The sequence below is a fragment of the Melanotaenia boesemani genome, chromosome 7, assembly GCF_017639745.1.
Source record: "Melanotaenia boesemani isolate fMelBoe1 chromosome 7, fMelBoe1.pri, whole genome shotgun sequence".
In the NCBI taxonomy this organism is placed as follows: Eukaryota; Metazoa; Chordata; class Actinopteri; order Atheriniformes; family Melanotaeniidae; genus Melanotaenia; species Melanotaenia boesemani.
This window is the reverse complement of record NC_055688.1, coordinates 5,926,941-5,951,043: the sequence shown is the minus strand read 5'-3', so window position 1 is coordinate 5,951,043 and position 24,103 is coordinate 5,926,941. Positions and strand designations below refer to the sequence as shown.

Below are 24,103 nucleotides of genomic sequence, written 5' to 3'. Positions count from 1 at the left end.
TAAAGTTGTATTTATTTATTGAATCGTGGTACTTGTCTTCCTCTATAGACATCTGCATGAAGCAAGTTTATTTTGAAGGAAGTCAGAATTTTGTTCACAGAAAACCACGATAACATGAAAAGCTGAAGAAAAAGTCCAGAGAAAGAAGAAGGAAGGAAGCAACAGGAGGAAATATGATGGTGTTCGGTCAGAGGATCCTCTGTGATCAGGAGGGAAGGAAGGAAGGGAGGAAGGAAAAGAGAGGGGGAGGAGGGAGGAAAGGAAGCGAGGGAAGTGGATGAAGGGGAGGGAGGAGTAAATCTGTGTTGGAGACTCTGACGCGGAAGAAGAATCAGACTGAAAAGGAAGAAGAAACTGTGAATGAAAGCAGTCCCCATCAGGCGAACATCACACTTGTTGATCGGCGTTCATCTCCAGCTCTGTCGGCGGCTTTTCAGCTTCTTCCCGTCCGGTTTTTACACGTCTTTCTCCCGGGTCTGGACCGCCAGGTTTTTCCACTGCATGGCTGACTGACTGACTGACTGACTGATTGCTCTGACTGGAAACATCTTCAGCCATCCCTTCAACAGCCGTCATACCGGCCGCGGACACACTCTCTTTTCAGCTTTTCTGGATCGATAAGTCATCTGTTATTCATCCAGCCTCCTGAGCAGGAAGCTCCGGGAATCTCCTCCGCGCGGCGCCGCTGGGTGGCACCGCTGTCTCCCGGTAAAGAGGCTCTGGTTTGCGTGGGGAGCGATCGTGAGAAGACGGCGTCGAAAGAGCCCGAAAAGCTCCAACGATAACCTCCCCGCACCCCAGCTCTGTGTCTGGGTTTACTCAAGTACTACTTCAGGGGTGACATCGTCAGCTAGGTGGTTTGGCGGGATCGTCCAAGAGTCACACCGACCTCGGCGCCCTCTCCGCCGGGCAGCACCGCTGGCTCCAGCTGGTGGTATGACACTCCACAACGACGTCACATCTACCATAAACCCGATCTTGTTTGTATAACACAACCTCAGCTGGTGGCTTGCTTTGTATTGGACCTGGGTTTTCAGTTTCCGACTGTAGGGGGAAACTCTGGGATACTCGCCGAGCACAGCGCACAATCGCCGGGCAGCGCCGCTGTGTCCGGCCCGGTGGGATGTCTTTCCATTGAGGTTGGGATATTTGCTAGAAATTCAGGCTTTTCTGTCTCGGAACTTAGTCTGACTGTAACCCGTGTCGACGCTGCGCTGTCGGGGGTTTGTGAGAGAGCTCCGGTAGGAGGACATGGCCGACTCGGGCCGGCCCAGCTCGGCGGACCCTGACTCCGCGGACAGCCGGACAGGGAGCCCGCTGACGGTAAAGAAGAGGGCGCAGCAGTCTCCCGGGCTCCGGCCCAAGTACCAGAGCTCCGCGCCGGGACACTGCTTCAAGAAAGTCACCCTGACCAAGCCGACGTTCTGCCACAGCTGCAGCGACTTCATCTGGGGGCTCATCGGTTTCCTGTGTGAGGGTACGACTACACACACACACACACACGCGCGCGCGCGGTGGTAAATAAATTTGTCTACAACATGATCATTTATTTACAGCACAAACATGAACACGTGCATACAGCAGGAACGGGACCTTAGAGAGTGTGAGTCTGTCTTCTAGCTCCAAAACAACACACACATGCCGAACTCTTACTTCACTGATTCTTACTCCACTGGTTCTGACTCCACTGATTCTTACGCCACTGGTTCTGACTCCACTGATTCTTACGCCACTGGTTCTGACTCCACTGATTCTTACTCCACTGGTTCTTACTCCACTGGTTCTGACTCCACTGATTCTTACGCCACTGGTTCTGACTCCACTGATTCTTACGCCACTGGTTCTGACTCCACTGATTCTTACGCCACTGGTTCTGACTCCACTGATTCTTACTCCACTGGTTCTTACTCCACTGATTCTTACGCCACTGGTTCTGACTCCACTGATTCTTACTCCACTGGTTCTGACTCCACTGATTCTTACTCCACTGGTTCTTACTCCACTGATTCTTACGCCACTGGTTCTGACTCCACTGATTCTTACTCCACTGGTTCTGACTCCACTGATTCTTACTCCACTGATTCTTACTCCACTGATTCTTACGCCACTGGTTCTGACTCCACTGATTCTTACTCCACTGGTTCTTACTCCACTGATTCTTACTCCACTGGTTCTGACTCAGGCTCAGTCAGAAACATGTGAGGGAAAGTGTCTGACTGCAGCATCTCCAGCTAGAAAACTTTCAGAGGACCTTATTTATTTATTTTTTATTCCTCCCTTTCCTTTGATTTATGCTAATTTATTTTCCTCATCACCCTTTCCTTTCCTTTCCTTTCCTTTTCTTTCCTTTCCTTTAACTCTTTCCTGTCAGTTCGTTTCCTTGGTTTCACCTGTTTAGTTTTGTTACCTGTCCTTTCCTCTCTTTTCATTTCATTACCATCCATCATGAATTCAGCATGCAGACTGAAGACTACATCCACCATGCTAACACACAAACACACTCCAGTCTGCCCAGTAACCCACTGCTTGTGTGTGTGTGTGTGTGTGTGTGTGTGTGTTTGAGGAGGTGTAAAGTGTCTGTTCAGATTTGCAGTCAAGTCGTGATTTACTTCCCCTGGTTGGCATGGCAACAGGAAACTGGCAGGGATGCTGGAGGAATGTGTGCTTTTTGTGTATGTGTGTGTTGTAGATGTGACTGCCTTCATCGTTGTCGTCCTCTTCATCACCAGCAGCTGTATTAAAATCTGCAGAACGACCCGACGTGACATCCTGAAAAGGTTACGTAATGTTTCTCCTTTAAGCCGTCCCTTGGATTAACTCAAGCCTGTGATGTCATCACAGTGCTTCATGTGCTGCCGTCATGTCAGACAGCATGTTGGTGTCTCAGCAGAAAGATGTTTCATTAACCCTCCTCTCCATGTTAATGGTTAAACTGGAACATTTTCCAGTTTGGAGGAAAACAGACTGGAAATAGTAAGTTTGAACAAACTGAACAACCTGATGGAAACTCAGCATTTTTACAGAAAATCACAAAATTATGAATCTTTTATTATCTATAAAATGCTCATTACAAGGTGGTGGTTGTTTCTGGTCAGGACTGCAGCCCAGGACCAGTACCCTCCTCTTCCTCAGCCATGCTGCTGTAATGTACCAGAATGTGGTTCTTCATTGTCTTGCACAAAATTGCATGAACGTCCCTGAAAGACATGAAGACAGCAGATGTTGCTGTGACACAGTTTCCACTCCGAGTCCAGAGAAGTCAACGCTGCCTCTGGAACTTTGGACCAGGTTAACATGCGGCTTCCTTTCTGTTTAGTGAAGTCTGAAGTTACATCTGTTACTTCACAATAATCCTTGTTCTTCTATCAGCTGATGACGGATGATGGTTCTGGATGCAGGTCTGTAGGAGGGATCAGAGATCACGGTGTCAGGCTTAGACTTGCTCCCTTGAAATTCCTCCAGATTGATGATCTTCTGACTGTAAAGTGAGAAATATGGAAATCCTTCAATCTTTCTTTGATGAGCTTTGTTTTTAAACAGTTTGATGATTTCTGGAGATCCTCTGAACATCTTTGTTCCTCAGACTTTCATGGATGCTGATTTTTGACCAAATCATGATTCATCAAAGATTTCTGTAATTTATTTACACATTTTCACCTTTGCTGTAAGACTTCAGGAAGTAAATGTAAATAAAGGCGATGAGACCGGCTTTCCTGTCAGCAGTCTGGTCGTCGTCTTGGCAACTGAATTGTTGAACTGTGAGGAAATCAGCGGGAGAAGATTCTGCCTGTGATTGGCTTATCTCTGATCTTCATGGTTCAATCCCACCAACCTGATGAGTACGCTCGGAGGAGGCCATACATGATCCAGAGAACCTTGTTTACTGAGGAGGATGCACATCACAAGGTTTAAAGTGGTTAAACTGACTGCACTGATCCCTCGCCAGAGCCTGTTAACTATTTTTACAACAGTGAGTAGTTCTCCCACTTAAACAGGTCGAAGTTTGGACTCATTAATTACAGTTTATGTTTTTTATTTTTCTTCTGTAAATTCTGCATTCCTTTCGGCCTGAATGCAGCCATCTGTCTGCGTTTCAAATAAATTCTGAGTTAGATTTTCATCTGCAGGAAACCGGCTGCTGATAAAGAAAACGTAGCAAGTAGTTGAGCAACAGCTGATTTACCAGCTCCGTTTGCAAAAACTGACAAGACTTTAACCGAATGACAACAAATCCGTCCTAATGAAGCAGTTTGGGTTATTTTTTGATAACTGCTGAATCAGTCAGGCTGCAGGATGATGCCTTTAATGTCTTGGAAAACAAAGATATGAGAACATCCTCAGACTGAAGCAGCAGACACAACTGAATGACTTGAACGCCTCGTTGTGAAGAAGACGTGATCATGAAAAATGCCAGCTGAGTCGTTGTTGAGGAGCTGCCTTCATCACAACTCTTTAATGTTGTGTTCAAGCTCCTGGACGTGAAAAACCTGCCTGGCTTCCTCCAGCCTGGTCTGGTTTCTCAACTCTGAGCAGGAGTGTGTGTGGCTTAGTGATGAGCTGTGTGTCGGAAACTGAGCGCAGGTTTACCACAAAACTGAAACCGGCTGTGTTTAGCATCTCGCCAGGGGCAAACGGTTGAGGTGGAAGCGGCTTTTGTTGTCTTGCCTCATCCTCCAGCATCTTCAGCCTTCTGTTACACAATATTACAACACCAGGCCTCTCAGACCTGAGCTCTGCTGAGATGTTTTGTAGAGAAGTTCCTTTCATGAGGTTCCTCATTGAAATATGCTGCTAAAAACCTTCATTACATTATGTGTAATTCACACTCAGCATCCACTTTATCAGGCCCACCTTGCTGGTACCGGGTTGGACCCATTTTCCTCCAGAACGGCTTTAATTCTTGGTGTCATAGATTCAACAAGGTGTTGGAAACCTTCCTAAGAGGTTTTGCTCCATATTGACATGACAGCATCACACAGTTGCTGCAGGTTTGTCGGCTGCATCCATGATGAGAATCTCCCGTTTCACCACATCCTAAATGTCATGTTCTAGAAGGCAGCTGCAGATGAAATGAGCTTTGTGACATGGTGCATTATCCTGCTGGAAGTAGCATCAGAAGATGCTCCACTGTGGTCATAAAGGGATGGACATGGTCAGTAACAATACTCAGGTAGGCTGTGGTGGTTAAACCAGGCCACGTTGGTACTAAGAGGACCAAAGTGTGACAAGAAAATACCCCCACACTGTTACACCACCAGCAGCCTGAACTGTTGATCCAAGGCAGGATGGATCCATGTTTTCATATTTCCTCCAAATTGTGAGCCTACGTCTGAATGTGGAGCTGAAATAGAGACTCATCAGACCAGCAACGTTTCTCCATCTTCTATTGTCCAGTGTTGGTGAGTGTGTGTGAATTGTAGCCTCGGTTTCCTGTTCTTAGCTGACAGGAGGCACCCGGTGTGGTCTTCTGCTGCTGTGGTCCATCTGCTTCAAGGTTGGACGTGTTGTGTGTTCAGAGATGCTGTTCTGCAGACTTTAGTTGGATCCAGTGATTATTGGACTTCCTGTTGTCTTTCTATCATTTCCAACCAGTCTGCCCATTCTTGTTTACTGGATATTTTCTCTTCTTCAGACCATTCTCTGTAAAATCTAGAGATGGGCGTGTGTGAAAATCCCAGTAAATACTCAGACTATCAACCATGCCACATTCAAAGTCCCTTAAATTCCTTTCTCTCTCATTCTGATGCTCAGATTGAACTTCAGCAAGTCGTCTTCACCGTGTCCAAGTGACTACAAGTGTTGCTTTGCTGCCGTGTGATTGGCTGATTGGATATTTGTGTTAACAAGCAGTTCAACCTCAGTTTGATCACAGAGTTCTGCATTTTCATGGAATGACTTTAGGATTATTAACAATCTGTTTGATGATGTGAGTGTCGTACACGTTGGGAGGTTAACCCTCCACCCTAACAGGGCCTTGCTCAGAGGCTCCTGACCATCTTCTCTGTCTCCTCCTCAGTGTGCAATTTCATGTGTCACGAGAAATGTCTGAAGACGCTGCGGACGGTTTGTTCCTGCATGACTCCATCGCTGGTGCAGGTGAGTCCCAAATGGGCCGGACTGATGGTGCTGCTCAGCTGAACTCAACAGCACTGTTGTCGTGACAACAGCTACAGACCCTGAACGTGTCAGAGCTGAGTCCAGTACACTTCCTTGCTATGTGGATTAAATCAACCAAATGTTTTATAAACTTCCATCACTTTGTTTTTGGTCTGAATCACTCAGAACAGGAAGTAGATGGTGTGAATGAAAGAAGTTGGTGCTGCAGCTCAGAGATGTTTTATCTAAATTTAAATATTAAAATCATCCTGCAGCGAATTGGAACATCATGATTATGTTTCCTGAAAGCCACCTCAGCTGTCTGCTCAGTTCAGTGGTGATGTAAATGTTTGGTGTTTGACAGTTTGATGTGTAAAATGTACATTTAAAACTGAGTGAAGTAACTATAGCTGGTCCAAAATGGTAAAAAAAAAAAAAGTCCAGTTGATCCCAGGTTCAGCAGGAAGTCAAATTTCCTTCAGTGTGAAATGCAAAGTTAGACTCAGGTAAAGCTGAACACATCTGTTGAAGCTGGAGAAATATTTCTTTTTAATTGGATTATTTTGTTATTTTTAAAGCAGTTTTTTCCCTTTTGGAGAATTTTTCTTGTTTATTTTTCTGTTTAGACCAGGGTTGTCAAAGTCATTGTAATTCAGCGGCTACATGCACATCAGTTTACATTACAGTCGTTAGCAGACACTTTTATCCAAAGAGACTTACAGCGGTTAGTGGCAGTAGTGTTAAGGGTCTTGCCTAAGGACCCAAGGTGTTAATATTTGTCCCCTGGGCTAATCGAACTCTGCAGATGCTCTGCCAACTGAGATAACCAGCTGAACTGTGAACCAGTAAAATAACATCACAATAACATGGAAGTAATGAAACTTCCAATTCATCATCAATATGTTTACATTTATTAAACCATCATTTTATAAAACATTGTGAACACCCTACAGTTTTGCAATAAATATATTTTCCACAATGTTTTAATATTTCACCTCATTTAGACATTGTTTTTTTTCATTTAATATTTCTATTATTTCACACACACATATATATATATATAATGTATATATATGTGTGTTTGTGTGTGTGTACTAAAATAAATAAAATGCTACTAAAAATAGAATACAGTGCTAGTTAAAATACTTTAAAAAGCAGAATTAAGACAGAAATGTATGTTAATTAAAATAAAACCCAGGTTTAAAATGTGGGTTTTTAGTTTGGGTTTGACCTGAAGTGCTCATTTATAAACGAAAAGATTGTTTGGACTGTTTTCATGCGACGGCATCATCATCATGTTTTCTTTGTGTTTTTGAGCAAACACTCAGCGTTGACTTTTGTCAACCTGTGTGTTTCCGTGTGTGTGTGCTGCTCCCTGCAGGTGCCGGTGGCGCACTGCTTCGGTCCGGCCGGTCAGAAGAAACGATTCTGCAGCGTCTGCAGGAAGCAGACGGAAGGAAGCACGGCTCTGCGCTGCGAAGGTGTGACCTTCATCATCTTCTATATTACCGCCAGTCACTGCACTTTAACCACTTGATGTCTATGGTCGCAAATTTGCAACAAGCTGCTTTTAGTTCTTTACATTTTATGTTTATTTAATCTTATTTTTTATTTATTTACTGTATTTTGTTTATTTATATATTTTTAAAGGTATTTACTGGTATTAATTTACTTAATATTTAATTGGATTTTATTTTATTCCATCCCTTTTCTTTTTGTTGTTTTTTTCTCTAATTTTTTAGCGCATTTATGTTATTTTTCTATAACTGTGAATACATTTTAGTCGGGGGGGTGTCAGGGATGCTGACGGGATGGAGGATCCAGACCTGCTGAAATTAACCAACTCTGACACAAGAACAAAGATTTTCCTTCATCTTCTTTCCTTGAAATGAAGTGAACTTTTTCCTTGTAACGTCAGAGGAACTGAGGATGATTTGTTCTCTGAGTCTGGTGGTTCACACAGTTTAGGTCGGTTGTTTGAGGAGTAAGAAGCTCCACTGCTGTCATCATCAAACCTTTACTGTAACTGAAGACATAAGTCGTTTCTTCCATGGTTAAAGTCAGAGTTCAGCAGATCTAGTCCGGACTGGTGGACGTCCTCAGATGCAGAAACTATAAAAGAAACAGAAACACAAAAAAATCCCTGAAAAGAGTCAGAAATCAGTTAAAAAGCTCCTGCTTGTTCACTATCTTCACTTCAACCTGTTAAATTCACTTTAACATCACATTTTCAGCTCTAATCTCTGAGTAACTGGATCAGCTTACAGAACTGATCAGACAGGAAGGAAATCAGATGTCAGATTTTTTTCACTCAGAGAAACGGATAAAGTGACACTTGTTGTTAATAAATGCATTAAAAAAAACAGCTGCAGGAAAACAGAGACAGGAAACACGTGACAGGCTTTACCTGAGCTGTAGTTACAGCTCTGTGTTCTGATGTGGTCGGCTCATGTTGCATGTCATCACCACCGCGGGTGTGTGTGTGTGTGTGTTTCAGTGTGCGAGCTTCACGTCCACGCCGACTGCGCTGCCTTCAGCTGTGCCGACTGTCGCAGCTGTCACCTGGACGGGACTCTGCAGCAGGTGAGTTAAACCTCAAGCTGTTAAAGGAAGTTTGTCTGGTTCTGACAGGGTGAAACTGTTTTCAGGTTCAGTCCAGATCAGAGGGTTCTGTCATGTTCTGAAAATATAGGGCTGCACGGTGGTGTGGTGGTTATCATCGCGACCTCACAGCAAGCCCACTGGTTGCTGGTTTGAGCCTTGGCTGGGGGAGGTTTGAACAGGGGCCTTTCTGTGTGGAGTTTGCATGGTCTACCCGTGTATGCGTGGGTTCTAAATGGGTACACCGGCCTCCTCCCACCATCCAAAGACATGCATGTTGGGTTAATTGGTCACTATAAATTCTGTCTAGGAGTGGGTGTGAATGGTTGTTTTTCTCTCTGTGTTGGCCCTGCGATGGACTGGAGACCTGTCCAGGTGTACCTGCCCCTCGCCTGTTAATTGCTGGGATAGGCTCCAGCTTCCCCGTGACCCTTAACTGGACTAAGTGGTAAAGAAAATGGATGCCTTTAAAATGAAATGAAAAAATTTGAAGTAGCACTATCTTTAAAAACATGCATTTCTGACTTTCCTTTGTAGCACAGTGACATTTATTATTTACGTATCTAAAGCTGTTGTTGCGCAGCAGCATCTCGAGGCTGAGAAACCACACTTCATAACTTTTGTTCCAGAATGCTGCATGACGCTACAGCTGAGTTTCACTTTACGCACCAATTCACATTCTAGCAACTGGATATCAACACATCTGTCATTTTAAATGAACACCCAGAAACGCAAGTGGACACTATTGAAAGAAGAGAACTGAAGAAAGAGAGAAAGCGACAGAGCAAGAGATAAGACAAGAGTCAACGTCAGACTGTTGCTGGCTGGAGAGATCTCAGAGTACAGGCAGGATGCAAGATGGATTCTGGATTAGCTGTTGTTAGGGGATGACTCGCTGAGAAAATCTGCCAGGGTTTGGGTCACGTTGAAGCAATACTACCAGTGTAAAGATGCGCAGCAGCATTTTGTACCATCTGGAAATGAGCCAAGGACCCCTAAATACACCCCCAATACAATAAATCACAGTAATCCAGCTGAGTGCAGATGTAGGTGTGGATTACTGAGTCAAAGTGCCATTTCTTTTCAAAAAACATACATTTAATTTCTGACAGTTTGAACTCAACATACCTCACGTCTTTCCCAGTAAGTCAGCGATGGTGGAGACCAACAGAAACTCAAAAGTTGTCCAAGAAATGAAGAAATGCTTGTATCTAGAAAAGAATGGGAAAACTACCTATGTTTATGATGAAGCATGACAACAAGACACGCCAGAAAACGAAAACAGCTTCTATCAGACTCAGTTGTTTGAGGCACAGCTGGAGGCTGAAGAAGATCCGTGGGAAAAATATCAGTCCATGTCCACAAAACTACTCATCTAAATAAACTTTATTTATATATCACTTTAAAAACAGTGGCTACCACTGACCAAAGTGCAGAAAATAGGAACACAGATAATGCTTTAGTAATAAGTCAAATGAATCAGATATCTAAAAAGTAAAAATGAAACAAGTTCTGAACTCTAAAAAACACATAAAAGCTTTAAAACGAAAGACAAGATAAAAAAAATATCAGCATAGAATCAACAGCTCACACTGGATGGAAAGCTAATCTAAAGAGGGGGATCTTAAAGATGCACGACTTAACTTTTGCCAGTTTTTCAGTGACGTGCCTCCTATCAACGGCTAATTCGGCATCCATTTTGCATTATACCTGTACTGTGAGCTCTTATGCTATCTTATCTCTTATTCTGTCTCTGGCTCTCTTTTCCTTTCTTCCTTTGCTGAATCAGCCACAGTGTTTTCAAAACGGCCGGTTCGTTTACATCTGCTTGCTGGAGTGTAACTAGTGCGCAAAGCGAAACTCAGCTGAAACACCCCGGATGAAAAAGTTGCATAGTTCGGTTTCTCAGCCGTGGGAGGCTGAGTTTTAAGGTCTAAAAGTTATGGAGTGGGTCTTTAACAACAGATTTACAAACAGTCAATCAGTGGTGTAGTAGAGGAGGAGAGCCTGGATGAGCCTGGTGCATTTGGAAAAAAAGATATTTATGGTTCTAATCTCATCTGGTTGAGCAGACGACTCGTATAGGCTGACCACAGCTCCTCCATGCCGCTGGCATCGGTTCGAATCCCAGTCTCGAGAACTTTTTCAGGTCAAGTCTTCTGTTTCTGAGCCCCTTTCCTCTCTAGAGCTAGAAGGCCTCTGGAGCTGAAATAGAAATATTTTGTTATAGTTTTCTATTGAACTGTAGAAATTATACATCCACCACATGATTAGACACATGCCTCGTGAAAACATGAGTTTAGAGTAAAACGCAGTTTTTTGGAAAAAATAAGACAGATTTCGTAGGACCCTACTTGAAGAATATCTCCTTCCTGGAGTTGATTCATTCTTTGTTCAGCAGACTGTTGTGTTTGTGCTTTCAGGTTAATGACGCATGTGAGTGTTATTGATTGGTTCTGTCTGACTGATCAGCTGATCAAAGACTCCCTGTGAGCTCTGAATAAAGACGTCTGTCTGTTTGCTGCGTATGGCTCAGATGCTGCTGATTGATCGGTCACAGTCATCGATTAAAATCAATGGCCTGCAGCTGGGAGCTCCAGCAGAGCTGATGATGGCAGTCGGGGAGAAAACCAGTTCAGCAGCAGCATGAGTGACAGGAAACCAGCAGCTGAAAGCTCCCAGACTGGGTTAGACTGTCACTCAGAACCAATAGGAAGCAGCACAGTTCAGTTGATGCCTGATCCATCGGGTTCACACTGACCGAGATGTTTGTTACACATACTGCTGAAATGATTTTAAATCAGGCTTCCTGCGTCCATCCAGCTTCCCAGCTTTTATGGAATTGTAGCTGAATGTTTTAAGGATATGAGAAAATAAATCCTAAAACTCAAACCGAGATGCTTTTCATTATATTTATTTCCTCCATTAAATGAACCAGGATCTAATGAACAGAGCCGTCTTCCTGCAGGGCACGTTCCACCATCACTGGAGGGAGGGGAACCTGCTGTCGGCGGCAAGGTGTGATGTTTGTCGGCGTTCGTGCGGGTCGTCTGACGTCCTGGCGGGGATGAGGTGCGAGTGGTGCGGCATCACGGTGAGTATCAGCTGACGATGGACGATCAGCAGTGTTCTAAAGGAAAAGCAGCTTCTGACTGGTTTTTCCTCCAGTTAGAGCTTCTCGTTCACAGAATTTCTGCTTCTTATAGCATCTAGTAGGTTCAAACACATTGTTTTATGGGAAATTTAACATTAGAATAAGGAAGAATAAAGAGACATCCCACTTTTTAAAGCAAACATTTAGCCTATAATTCATGAAAAAGAATTAATTATGAATTATTCAACATTCTTTGGAAAGTTGAAATTGTTTCTTCTTGCTTAGTCCAGTTGTGACAAATGCTGTAATTTAGCAATTTATTAACAGTCCTGATCCTCAAATCTTCATCTCTGACTTTGTTGTAATCTTCTAAAGTGGTTTTGATCTTTGAACATTTTCAGCTTTCCCCCAAATTTTCAGCTCAGTTTTTGTACCTGAACATTTTCAGAGGAACTTAACTCTGACATTTGATTCATTCAGGCAGAAAAAAGAGACTCCTAAGTCAAGAGGTGAAACGAGCTGTGTCCCAATTCAGGGTCTGCACACTTCGAAGTGCGCAGACTACGTAGGCTACAGAGTGTCCTCCGTAGTCTACACACTTCGAAGTCTGCTTAACGTTCGTGAAATGGGACAGCCTACCTAGTCTACAAGAATTTCCCATAGCAACAACACAGGACGTTTAATCACTTAAACCTCAGAAATTACTCGTAGGAAACGTCAGTAGACGCTGAACACGGAGCGGCAACACCGACAGTTAAAAAAAAAAAAAAACGGTTTGAGGCTCTGTTGTTTTCCAGCCGGTACACACTTAATTAACCCCTTAAAAGTATCTGAATATCAAATATTACCGAATTTTAATGTCGCCATTTAACAAACATGCTTTAAATGTACTTGATTTTGTAACGTATATACTAAGGTGTAGTTAAATAAACGAACTTTTTTTAAATAAAACTTTATTTAAACTTAATAAGACTCTTGTGAGGTTGCTGATTCGCCACCGTCCTGTGCGCAACGAATTGTGGGAGAAAAGAGGCCGCGAAGGATGCATCACAAGCATCCTTCGTTTGAGGCCAAACGAAGTGCGGATTCGAAGGGTGGATTCGGAGGGTCCTTCAAATTCTGTGAATTGGGACAGTACTTCGCGCACCGCGATGACGTATGTGGCCGACGAATCCGCACTTCGAAGTGTGCAGACCCACGGTTGCATCAACACATAACAGACAACTTAGCGAAGAGCCAGTTCTAAACTGGATATTTAATATTAGCAGCCTTTCACAAAGGTACAAGTTGTTTTAATTTCTTTAGTTTCATCTCTGAAAAAAAAAAACAGCAAAGACAACATTTTAGCAGCAATGAGGTGATTCCCAAAGAGCTGCTAGCTGAAAACCTGACAAAGCTCAGCATGGTGTGCAGTGGTATCATGAAAAAAATTGAGGAAACTGGACCAAAAATTTGTAACAAAATTGTTTCCATCGTCCATAAAGACAGTAAAAATAAAAAAAGGAACAATAAACATAAAAAAGGATGAAAAATAAAGCCACATCGTAGCCACATCACTTTACTTATCCAAATCCACCAACCACAAACCCGCGAGTCATACACACACAGACACAAGGATCCACCATAGGCCGTATATAAAAGATGGACGGAGCCTCCGTGACGTCACCCATAGGTTTCTGAAGAGCAGAAGTGAAGCTCGTTGGGTGTTCCCACCGTCACCATCCCGGTAGCGTCACACGTGTCGTTAGTCCCGGAAAATTCGAAAAATGGGCAAAGAGGTGGAACTGAGAGGAGGACTGTGAAGGTGGGGGTGGATGATTGACAGCCATCAAACTCCGAGCTGCCTGTAGCTAAGAGCTAACCGAGCTAACCCCGAGCAACGGTAGATAACCAGCTAACAGAGATAGGCGGGCTTAAGCTAAGGTACGCTGTTAGCCGGCTAAAAACCGCGTTTGTGCTGCACTCTCCCTTCTTTCCGTGGATATTGGATACCTGTCAATCAAAAGGACACGCCCCTAATTATGCCGAATTTCAAGATTAAATAACATCCAAACAGATGCTTGGGATCCACACAATGGAGTTAACTGAAACCGCTATCACTACACTAATGATATTTAATAATAACAGTATTTAATTTAAGCTTTAATAAAAAGGTAAGTCTTAAGACTTTAAAAATGTCAACACACTCCCAGCTGCCCTCAGTTCCCCAGGAAGGTGGTTCGATAAAAAAAGGATGTGCATGTAATAACTAAATGATGCTTCTCCATATGGTTTAGTCCCAAAAGATGAGCTGCTGAGGACCTGAGGACTCTGGCAGCTTCATAAACTGAAAGCAGAAAGAACTTTAAAAGCTGGCAATATTCTTTGGGTAAAAGAACCCTGTCTTTAGTATTATATGAGCTATAAAATGTAAATTAACTAAAAAATAACTATTACTACTAATTACTACTTATGATGATTTAAAATAAAGTTATTTAAGCTTTAAAGACAGTTCCTCTGCATGCTTCAGGGCCATTTACTAAAACTTCAGTCTGTCCAGAAAAAACTTGTATGCCATCCATGTATTGATATCTAAAATAAGAAGTGTATCATTAGGACGAATGTCATCAGGAGACACAGAAATATAAAGCTGTATATCATCGACATAACTCTGGAAGTTTATGCTGTGTCTTCTGATGATGTTCCCAAGGTGCAACATGTATAGATTAAAAAGAAATTAACCTAAAACTGAACCTTGGGGAGCACCGTAAGTCCGCTTTTGTCTATTCAAAGCTGATAAATCAATATTCCTGTGGAGACTTGAACCAAGTTAAAACTGTACCAGTGAGGTCAGCTCGAGGAGACTGTAAACTAGTGAGGTACAAAACATTTGGTTGATCTTCTTTTTACGTTAAAGCTCCACAATGATGAAATAAATGTACCGACAGAAATGAAAATTCCTGACAAACCTGAAAGTTTTTAGCTGTTGGGATGAAGGATGTTGGAATGAAGACCATCCTGAAATCATCGAGTTAGACAGGATAGCTCATACACTGGTCAACATACAGGTTTTTAAAGAATGTGTTTATTCTTTACAGTTAGATAACAGCGTTTCCTCCTTTTTTACAACCTTCATTAGCTTCGTACATGCAAATCACATGTGCATGTAATAAACAAGATTTAAATCTCATCAATCTTTAAATCAGCTCTGCTGATACATGTATCCACAAACCCTGCAACTACATCAGGTCGCCATACCCACTACAGCATTACAGTGTGAACATGACACGTGAGATGAAGACTAAATCTCAATTCCGGTCCTCAAATACCACTGCCTGCATGTTTTAAATGTTTTCCTTCTACAACACACCTGATTGAAATTAAATAGCTCTCCTCAACAGCTTGTTGTCAAATACTGCCCAAGCATGTTGATCCATTAATTTGATTCAGTTGCTGCAGTAGAAAACATCCTAAACCTGCGGGACAGCGGCCTTCGAGGACCGACTTTGGACAGCCCTGATCTTTTTATTTTCAAATTCACTTAGTTTTAATTAGTTTTTAGAGCAAATCTTCTAGTTTTTATTAGTTTTCTTCTTTAAAAAATGCTCAGTTTTAGTTTAGTTTTTATTAGTTTTAGTGTTAGTTTTAGTATTTTGTTTGTTTTTTCTAAATTAGGGTATTTGTCAGGTGCAAAATTCAAAATAATCAGAATAAGCACCGTATAATAAACTATGATAAACTTAACTAGATACAACCGTCGACAAATCAAATACAACAGCCCAAAAGATAGCAGCCTTAAGTAAAAAATGTGTGCAATGCTGCTTCTGAGATAGTGTGATAGGTCAAAATCAACATAACCAATATGCTAAAGGCACACATCAACATAACATGAATCCATTCAAGAGACAGTCCACAGACCTTGGCAGCCAGGAGTCTAAAGGAGCTCAATCTGACTAATCATGAACAACCTGAAAAACCCAACAAACTCTAGACCAGAGGTTTAATTCATTCAGATGAAACAATTCATAATTAACTGCATAAAGAATTGCACTAGAGTTGCAGCAACTTTAGTACAAATCACTGCAGCTGATTAACAGAACAGAACCTCACGTTATACTGGACATAATAAAGCAGCGAATATTTTAGACACTGAAAGTGAACGTGTCTGGTAGAACACAGAACCAGCAGCTGGTTAAGATACTGATATATCTCAGCTGGATGCTGATGTGCTTTTCTTTTCAGAATTAAAAGTTTAGTCTCCCAGAAAGACCAAGAGAAAATCATCTATGAATCCATCTCCAGTAGACTGGATTACTGTAATGGTCTTTTAACAGGACTTCCTAAAAAGAGCATTAAACATCTGCAGCTCACCAAAACGCTGCTGCTAGAGTTTTAACCTGGACTAAGCGATCTGAACACATCACATCAGTTTTGAAACCTTTACACTGGCTTCCAGTCAGTCACAGAATAAATTTTAAAACCCTTCTGACGATTTACAAATCCCACAATGGTTTAGGCCCAGAATACATCTGTGATCTGAGAGAATATAAACCTAGCAGAGCTTTTAGATCCAAAGACTTTGGTCAACTAGTCCAGACCAGAGTCCAGACTAAACATGGAGAAGCAGCATTTATCTGTTATGCTGCAAACAAGTGGAACAAACTGCCAGTGGAGATAAAATTTTCACCAAATGTAGACACTTTTAAATCCATATACAAATAAACTGCCTTGCCTTCTGTGCTAAACATGCATAACCTGCTGTCCAACATTGTAAACAAAAATTAATTTAAGCTTCTCAAATTCAGCTTTTCAAGATTTTGTGTATGACTGTGTGTGTTTGCGTGTGTGTGTGCGTGTGCAAGACTGTGTGTGTGTGTAACTGACAGTGTGCCTGTGACTCCTGTTCCCTCCCCATGCTGTTCAGCCTGTCTGAAGCTTCTCTCTCCAGGGAGGGAGCAGAGAGGCTACCTTGTCCAGGTACTCCTGGTTACCTTACTTGTGCAGCTTTTCAAATGGACTTTCAGATTCATGGTTTTTCCTTCCACATGCTTCTTCTACAAGGCACTTTTATCTTTGGCATGGTCATAATGAAAGAAATCCCAAATAGGATTCTGCCGCTTTCTCCTAACTTTCTCCGTAGCATCACATTAGCCAGCGCGGACGGACACGTTGTTGACACATGAATTCACGGACCCTTGGGTGCTGTACGATGCAGACACCTGGCGTAAATCCGGCAAAGCAAAATAAATGGATTTCATATCAACCCTGAGGGCTTATGTATGAAATAAATTTACAAGAAACGAAAACGAAGCACATTTTTTTAAACTCTCGTTTTTATTTTTATTTCAGTTAATGAGAATGTTTTGTTTTTTTTGTTTTAGTTTTCGTTAGTTTTTGTTAACAATAATAACCTTGGCTCAGACAGGGAAAACCGGCAAAACTGCCAGTTAGTATCATTGTATAAATATATATATATACATATATATATATATATATATATATATGTATATATATATATATATATATATATACTGCATATCGTTTGTAAAGCTGAAATGTCTCCCCTCATCGCTGCGTGTGAAACTGATCTATGAGCAGTGAGTGAACCGTGCTGCTGCGACGTGCTGCTGCGACGTGATACTGCGACTTTTTCGCACACGCCGGGACACCAGCCCTAAAGTAATGCGGCCAACTGGGAATCCTATCGATCCTCTCAATTAGCTGGCATTGCTCTTGATGTGTGTTTTGTCATATGCGGTAGTATATAGGCTGACTCTATTTATGTAATGTGACTGCGCATTACAGGGGTTATTACGGTAGACTAGGAAGTGGGGGGCTTTGTACTGACGTCGTAGGCTTACATATGGGGAGCAGCTAAACAATAAATGAGGAAGTGCTCTCAGCTATTTTTTCTCCATTCAACTTATTTACATATTTCAGCATTAGAATCAGAGGTTTAGCACGAGAGGGTGAGAAGCCACTTAAATGCACGAGTCTCACGGCCAATGTGTGTTAGCAGCCCTGCAAAACAAATGCGACATACCGGCTTGCACTGGTGCTTCACCACGGTCTTGTGCTGCAACAAGCTGCTGTCAAGTATGACTATAGAGAGATCACTCCGCAAGAAACCAGAACGTTCAGTCGAAATACTCCATAGTGAAACCTGTTGTCATACACAGTCTATGGTAAAGTAACATAGGGGGGGGGACTAATAAAAATGATCGCAGCCGGCAAACTTATTGCGCTCATTTTTTCTTACCGTGCAATTAATTGACTTATTGCTTATCGAGACAGACCTAATCATGTGACAGCTACAACCTGCTGGGAAGTAGTTTCACATTTTCAAACCTGATCACAGACAAATTTTCTGAAATGTGGTGATAAAAAACACTCAGGACAGAAAAAATAAACCTTTTAAATGTCCTGATGAAGACCGCAGAGTCACTCTAAATATTTTAAAGTAACAGATCTCAGATAAGATCTTTTATTGATCCTACGGTGGGGAAATTTCACTGTTAAAGCAGCTCAAACACAAAGTAAAAAAGACATTATACAATAGACAAAATAAAAAAATGTTGATTTAAAAAAAAAACAAACAAACATTGGATCCACTAGAAACAGTATGCCTCAGAACTGCCTACAATGATGGTAGATCCAACTTGTTTGGCTGTGTGTGTTCCTGCAATGGTCATGAGTTCTCCGTGTAACACTGGAGCAGGAGAAATACTCCGGATGCTCCTTGCTGCGACTGTTTCCATCTTCTCCTCCTGTGGGCAGTTTTCTGTCTGGATGCGAGGCCGTTTCTGTGGTTGGCTGTCTCGATTCTGTTTTCTGTGGTGGTGGCTGGTTGCCCGGGGATTGGGGCCTCTCGGTCTGCCTCTGATCCTTGGAGAGGGCACAGCTGCATCACTCAGCACAACTCACCCCTAATGCCTATTACACAAACCTACATACACATACACCCACACCCTTGCACACACACACGCAGACATACACCCACGCACACATACTAGTTCTGTTGTGGTCGTTGCTGTTCATGGTTTTTACAGTTTTTCTTCTCATGGTAGGCCCTATAGAGGACCTGTTGTGTTCTGTTAGTAGCCTTTAAGATGTTTCCTGGTTCTTTCCAGGTGTAGCAGCTGTTTAGATTCTCTGTTTAGCTTTGATTGCACTTGTTGTTTATTTTCTACCTTCTATTCTAACTTTTTCTATCTTTTCAGACTGTTAAAAATATGTAAACTTGTTCTTAAGCATGTGTCTAACAGCCGTTGAGCAGTTGCTAATTGTTCGTGTTCAAACGTCCTTTCTCTGAATTCTGAAGCTTATGTTTGACAGAAAACACTCAAGATTAAAAACAATTTTTCTCCCTTCTAGTGACATTTTAGTGAGTACATCGGTTAAAGTTGTTTGGCTCTATTAAGCTAGCTTAATGTAGCTCCTGTTCTTAAACTTTTAAAAGTAAATTGAAATGGAATCCCTTTCATTTTCAAAATATTTGGCTTTTCTTAGAAGTTCTTATTAAATGTGTTTAGTTAACTTGATATTAGTAAAGCAAAAAGCATTAATACAATAAACATGTGTTATGCTAGCAGCCATTCAGCAGTTGCTAATTGTTCGTGTTCCAAGTCCTTTCTCTGAATTCTAAAGCCCACATTTAAACGAAAACACTTGGGTTAAAGGAGGATTTCATTGTTTCCATGTTGTGCCATTTCACGTCAGTTAATGGATTAAAGTTTTATTGTTATTCTGACATTACTACAATAACAAGTGTTGGAAGATAATATATAAAACAAGCATATATCATGCTAGCCACTCTTAAGCTGTTGCTAGCTTTTATGCTCTATTAAGCTAGCTTAATGTAGCTCCTGTTCTTAAACTTTTAAAAGTAAATTGAAATGGAATCCCTTTCATTTTCAAAATATTTGGCTTTTCTTAGAAGTTCTTATTAAATGTGTTCAGTTAACATGATATTAGTAAAGCAAAAAGCATTAATACAATAAACATGTGTTATGCTAGCAGCCATTCAGCAGTTGCTAATTGTTCGTGTTCCAAGTCCTTTCTCTGAATTCTAAAGCCCACATTTGAAAGAAAACACTTGGGTTAAAGGAGGATTTCTTTGTTTGCATGTTGTGCCATTTCACTTCAGTTAATGGATTAAAGTTTTATGGTTATTCTGACATTACTACAATAACATGTGTTGGAAGATAATATATAAAACAAGCATATATCATGCTAGCCACTCTTAAGCTGTTGCTAGCTTTTATGCTCTATTAAGCTAGCTTAATGTAGCTCCTTTTCTTAAACTTTTAAAAGTAAATTGAAATGGAATCCCTTTCATTTTCAAAATATTTGGCTTTTCTTAGAAGTTCTTATTAAATGTGTTTCAGTTAACATTGATATTAGTAAAGCAAAAAGCATTAATACAATAAACATGTGTTATGCTAGCAGCCATTCAGCAGTTGCTAATTGTTCGTGTTCCAAGTCCTTTCTCTGAATTCTAAAGCCCACATTTGAAAGAAAACACTTGGGTTAAAGGAGGATTTCATTGTTTCCATGTTGTGTCCATTTCATGTGAGTTTAATGGATTAAAGTTTTATGGTTATTCTGACATTACTACAATAACAAGTGTTGGAAGATAATATATAAAACAAGCATATATCATGCTAGCCACTCTTAAGCTGTTGCTAGCTTTTATGCTCTATTAAGCTAGCTTAATGTAGCTCCTTTTCTTAAACTTTTAAAAGTAAATTGAAATGGAATCCCTTTCATTTTCAAAATATTTGGCTTTTCTTAGAAGTTCTTATTAAATGTGTTCAGTTAACATGATATTAGTAAAGCAAAAAGCATTAATACAATAAACATGTGTTATGCTAGCAGCCATTCAGCAGTTGCTAATTGTTCGTGTTCCAAGTCCTTTCTCTGAATTCTAAAGCCCACATTTGAAAGAAAACACTTGGGTTAAAGGAGGATTTCATTGTTTCCATGTTGTGTCCATTTCATGTGATTTGATGGATTAAAGTTTTATGGTTATTCTGACATTACTACAATAACAAGTGGTGGAAGATAATATATAAAACAAGCATATATCATGCTAGCCACTCTTAAGCTGTTGCTAGCTTTTATGCTCTATTAAGCTAGCTTAATGTAGCTCCTTTTCTTAAACTTTTAAAAGTAAATTGAAATGGAATCCCTTTCATTTTCAAAATATTTGGCTTTTCTTAGAAGTTCTTATTAAATGTGTTCAGTTAACATGATATTAGTAAAGCAAAAAGCATTAATACAATAAACATGTGTTATGCTAGCAGCCATTCAGTAGTTGCTAATTGTTCGTGTTCCAAGTCCTTTCTCTGAATTCTAAAGCCCACATTTAAACGAAAACACTTGGGTTAAAGGAGGATTTCATTGTTTCCATGTTGTGCCATTTCACGTCAGTTAATGGATTAAAGTTTTATTGTTATTCTGACATTACTACAATAACAAGTGTTGGAAGATAATATATAAAACAAGCATATATCATGCTAGCCACTCTTAAGCTGTTGCTAGCTTTTATGCTCTATTAAGCTAGCTTAATGTAGCTCCTGTTCTTAAACTTTTAAAAGTAAATTGAAATGGAATCCCTTTCATTTTCAAAATATTTGGCTTTTCTTAGAAGTTCTTATTAAATGTGTTCAGTTAACATGATATTAGTAAAGCAAAAAGCATTAATACAATAAACATGTGTTATGCTAGCAGCCATTCAGCAGTTGCTAATTGTTCGTGTTCCAAGTCCTTTCTCTGAATTCTAAAGCCCACATTTGAAAGAAAACACTTGGGTTAAAGGAGGATTTCATTGTTTCCATGTTGTGTCATTTCATGTGAGTTGATGGATTAAAGTTTTATGGTTATTCTGACATTACTACAATAACAAGTGTTGGAAGATAATATATAAAACAAGCATATATCATGCTAGCCACTCTTAAGCTGTTGCTAGCTTTTATGCTCTATTAAGCTAGCTTAATGTAGCTCCTTTTCTTAAACTTTTAAAAGTAAATTGAAATGGAATCCCTTTCATTTTCAAAATATTTGGCTTTTCTTAGAAGTTCTTATTAAATGTGTTCAGTTAACATGATATTAGTAAAGCAAAAAGCATTAATACAATAAACATGTGTTATGCTAGCAGCCATTCAGCAGTTGCTAATTGTTCGTGTTCCAAGTCCTTTCTCTGAATTCTAAAGCCCACATTTGAAAGAAAACACTTGGGTTAAAGGAGGATTTCATTGTTTCCATGTTGTGCCATTTCATGTGATTTGATGGATTAAAGTTTTATGGTTATTCTGACATTACTACAATAACAAGTGGTGGAAGATAATATATAAAACAAGCATATATCATGCTAGCCACTCTTAAGCTGTTGCTAGCTTTTATGCTCTATTAAGCTAGCTTAATGTAGCTCCTGTTCTTAAACTTTTAAAAGTAAATTGAAATGGAATCCCTTTCATTTTCAAAATATTTGGCTTTTCTTAGAAGTTCTTATTAAATGTGTTCAGTTAACTTGATATTAGTAAAGCAAAAAGCATTAATACAATAAACATGTGTTATGCTAGCAGCCATTCAGCAGTTGCTAATTGTTCGTGTTCCAAGTCCTTTCTCTGAATTCTAAAGCCCACATTTAAAAGAAAACACTTGGGTTAAAGGAGGATTTCATTGTTTCCATGTTGTGCCAATTTTAGTGAGTTGATGGATTAAAGTTTTATGGTTATTCTGACATTACTACAATAACAAGTGGTGGAAGATAATATATAAAACAAGCATATATCATGCTAGCCACTCTTAAGCTGTTGCTAGCTTTTATGCTCTATTAAGCTAGCTTAATGTAGCTCCTTTTCTTAAACTTTTAAAAGTAAATTGAAATGGAATCCCTTTCATTTTCAAAATATTTGGCTTTTCTTAGAAGTTCTTATTAAATGTGTTCAGTTAACATGATATTAGTAAAGCAAAAAGCATTAATACAATAAACATGTGTTATGCTAGCAGCCATTCAGCAGTTGCTAATTGTTCGTGTTCCAAGTCCTTTCTCTGAATTCTAAAGCCCACATTTGAAAGAAAACACTTGGGTTAAAGGAGGATTTCATTGTTTCCATGTTGTGTCATTTCATGTGATTTGATGGATTAAAGTTTTATGGTTATTCTGACATTACTACAATAACAAGTGGTGGAAGATAATATATAAAACAAGCATATATCATGCTAGCCACTCTTAAGCTGTTGCTAGCTTTTATGCTCTATTAAGCTAGCTTAATGTAGCTCCTTTTCTTAAACTTTTAAAAGTAAATTGAAATGGAATCCCTTTCATTTTCAAAATATTTGGCTTTTCTTAGAAGTTCTTATTAAATGTGTTCAGTTAACATGATATTAGTAAAGCAAAAAGCATTAATACAATAAACATGTGTTATGCTAGCAGCCATTCAGCAGTTGCTAATTGTTCGTGTTCCAAGTCCTTTCTCTGAATTCTAAAGCCCACATTTAAACGAAAACACTTGGGTTAAAGGAGGATTTCATTGTTTCCATGTTGTGTCATTTCATGTGAGTTGATGGATTAAAGTTTTATGGTTATTCTGACATTACTACAATAACAAGTGTTGGAAGATAATATATAAAACAAGCATATATCATGCTAGCCACTCTTAAGCTGTTGCTAGCTTTTATGCTCTATTAAGCTAGCTTAATGTAGCTCCTGTTCTTAAACTTTTAAAAGTAAATTGAAATGGAATCCCTTTCATTTTCAAAATATTTGGCTTTTCTTAGAAGTTCTTATTAAATGTGTTCAGTTAACATGATATTAGTAAAGCAAAAAGCATTAATACAATAAACATGTGTTATGCTAGCAGCCATTCAGCAGTTGCTAATTGTTTGTGTTCCAAGTCCTTTCTCTGAATTCTAAAGCCCACATTTAAACGAAAACACTTGGGTTAAAGGAGGATTTCATTGTTTCCATGTTGTGTCATTTCATGTGAGTTGATGGATTAAACTTTTATGGTTATTCTGACATTACTACAATAACAAGTGTTGGAAGATAATATATAAAACAAGCATATATCATGCTAGCCACTCTTAAGCTGTTGCTAGCTTTTATGCTCTATTAAGCTAGCTTAATGTAGCTCCTGTTCTTAAACTTTTAAAAGTAAATTGAAAATGGAATCCCTTTCATTTTCAAAATATTTGGCTTTTCTTAGAAGTTCTTATTAAATGTGTTCAGTTAACATTGATATTAGTAAAGCAAAAAGCATTAATACAATAAACATGTGTTATGCTAGCAGCCATTCAGCAGTTGCTAATTGTTCGTGTTCCAAGTCC

The 24,103-nt window shown here is 40.0% G+C and overlaps 1 protein-coding gene across 2 annotated transcripts in view; it reads left to right on the top strand.

Annotated features, from left to right (window-relative positions):
• Positions 1-132: 132 nt before the first annotated feature.
• Positions 133-24,103, top strand: part of LOC121642877 (diacylglycerol kinase theta-like) — a 65,566-nt gene continuing 41,595 nt past the window's right edge. For both annotated transcript variants that reach the window (XM_041989904.1, XM_041989903.1), the window contains exons 1-5: positions 133-1,477; positions 6,017-6,096; positions 7,478-7,577; positions 8,594-8,679; positions 11,666-11,791. In XM_041989904.1, coding sequence (XP_041845838.1) covers positions 1,252-1,477; positions 6,017-6,096; positions 7,478-7,577; positions 8,594-8,679; positions 11,666-11,791 — 618 coding nt within the window. In that variant the 5' untranslated portion in view covers positions 133-1,251. The remainder of the gene's footprint in view (positions 1,478-6,016; positions 6,097-7,477; positions 7,578-8,593; positions 8,680-11,665; positions 11,792-24,103) is intronic.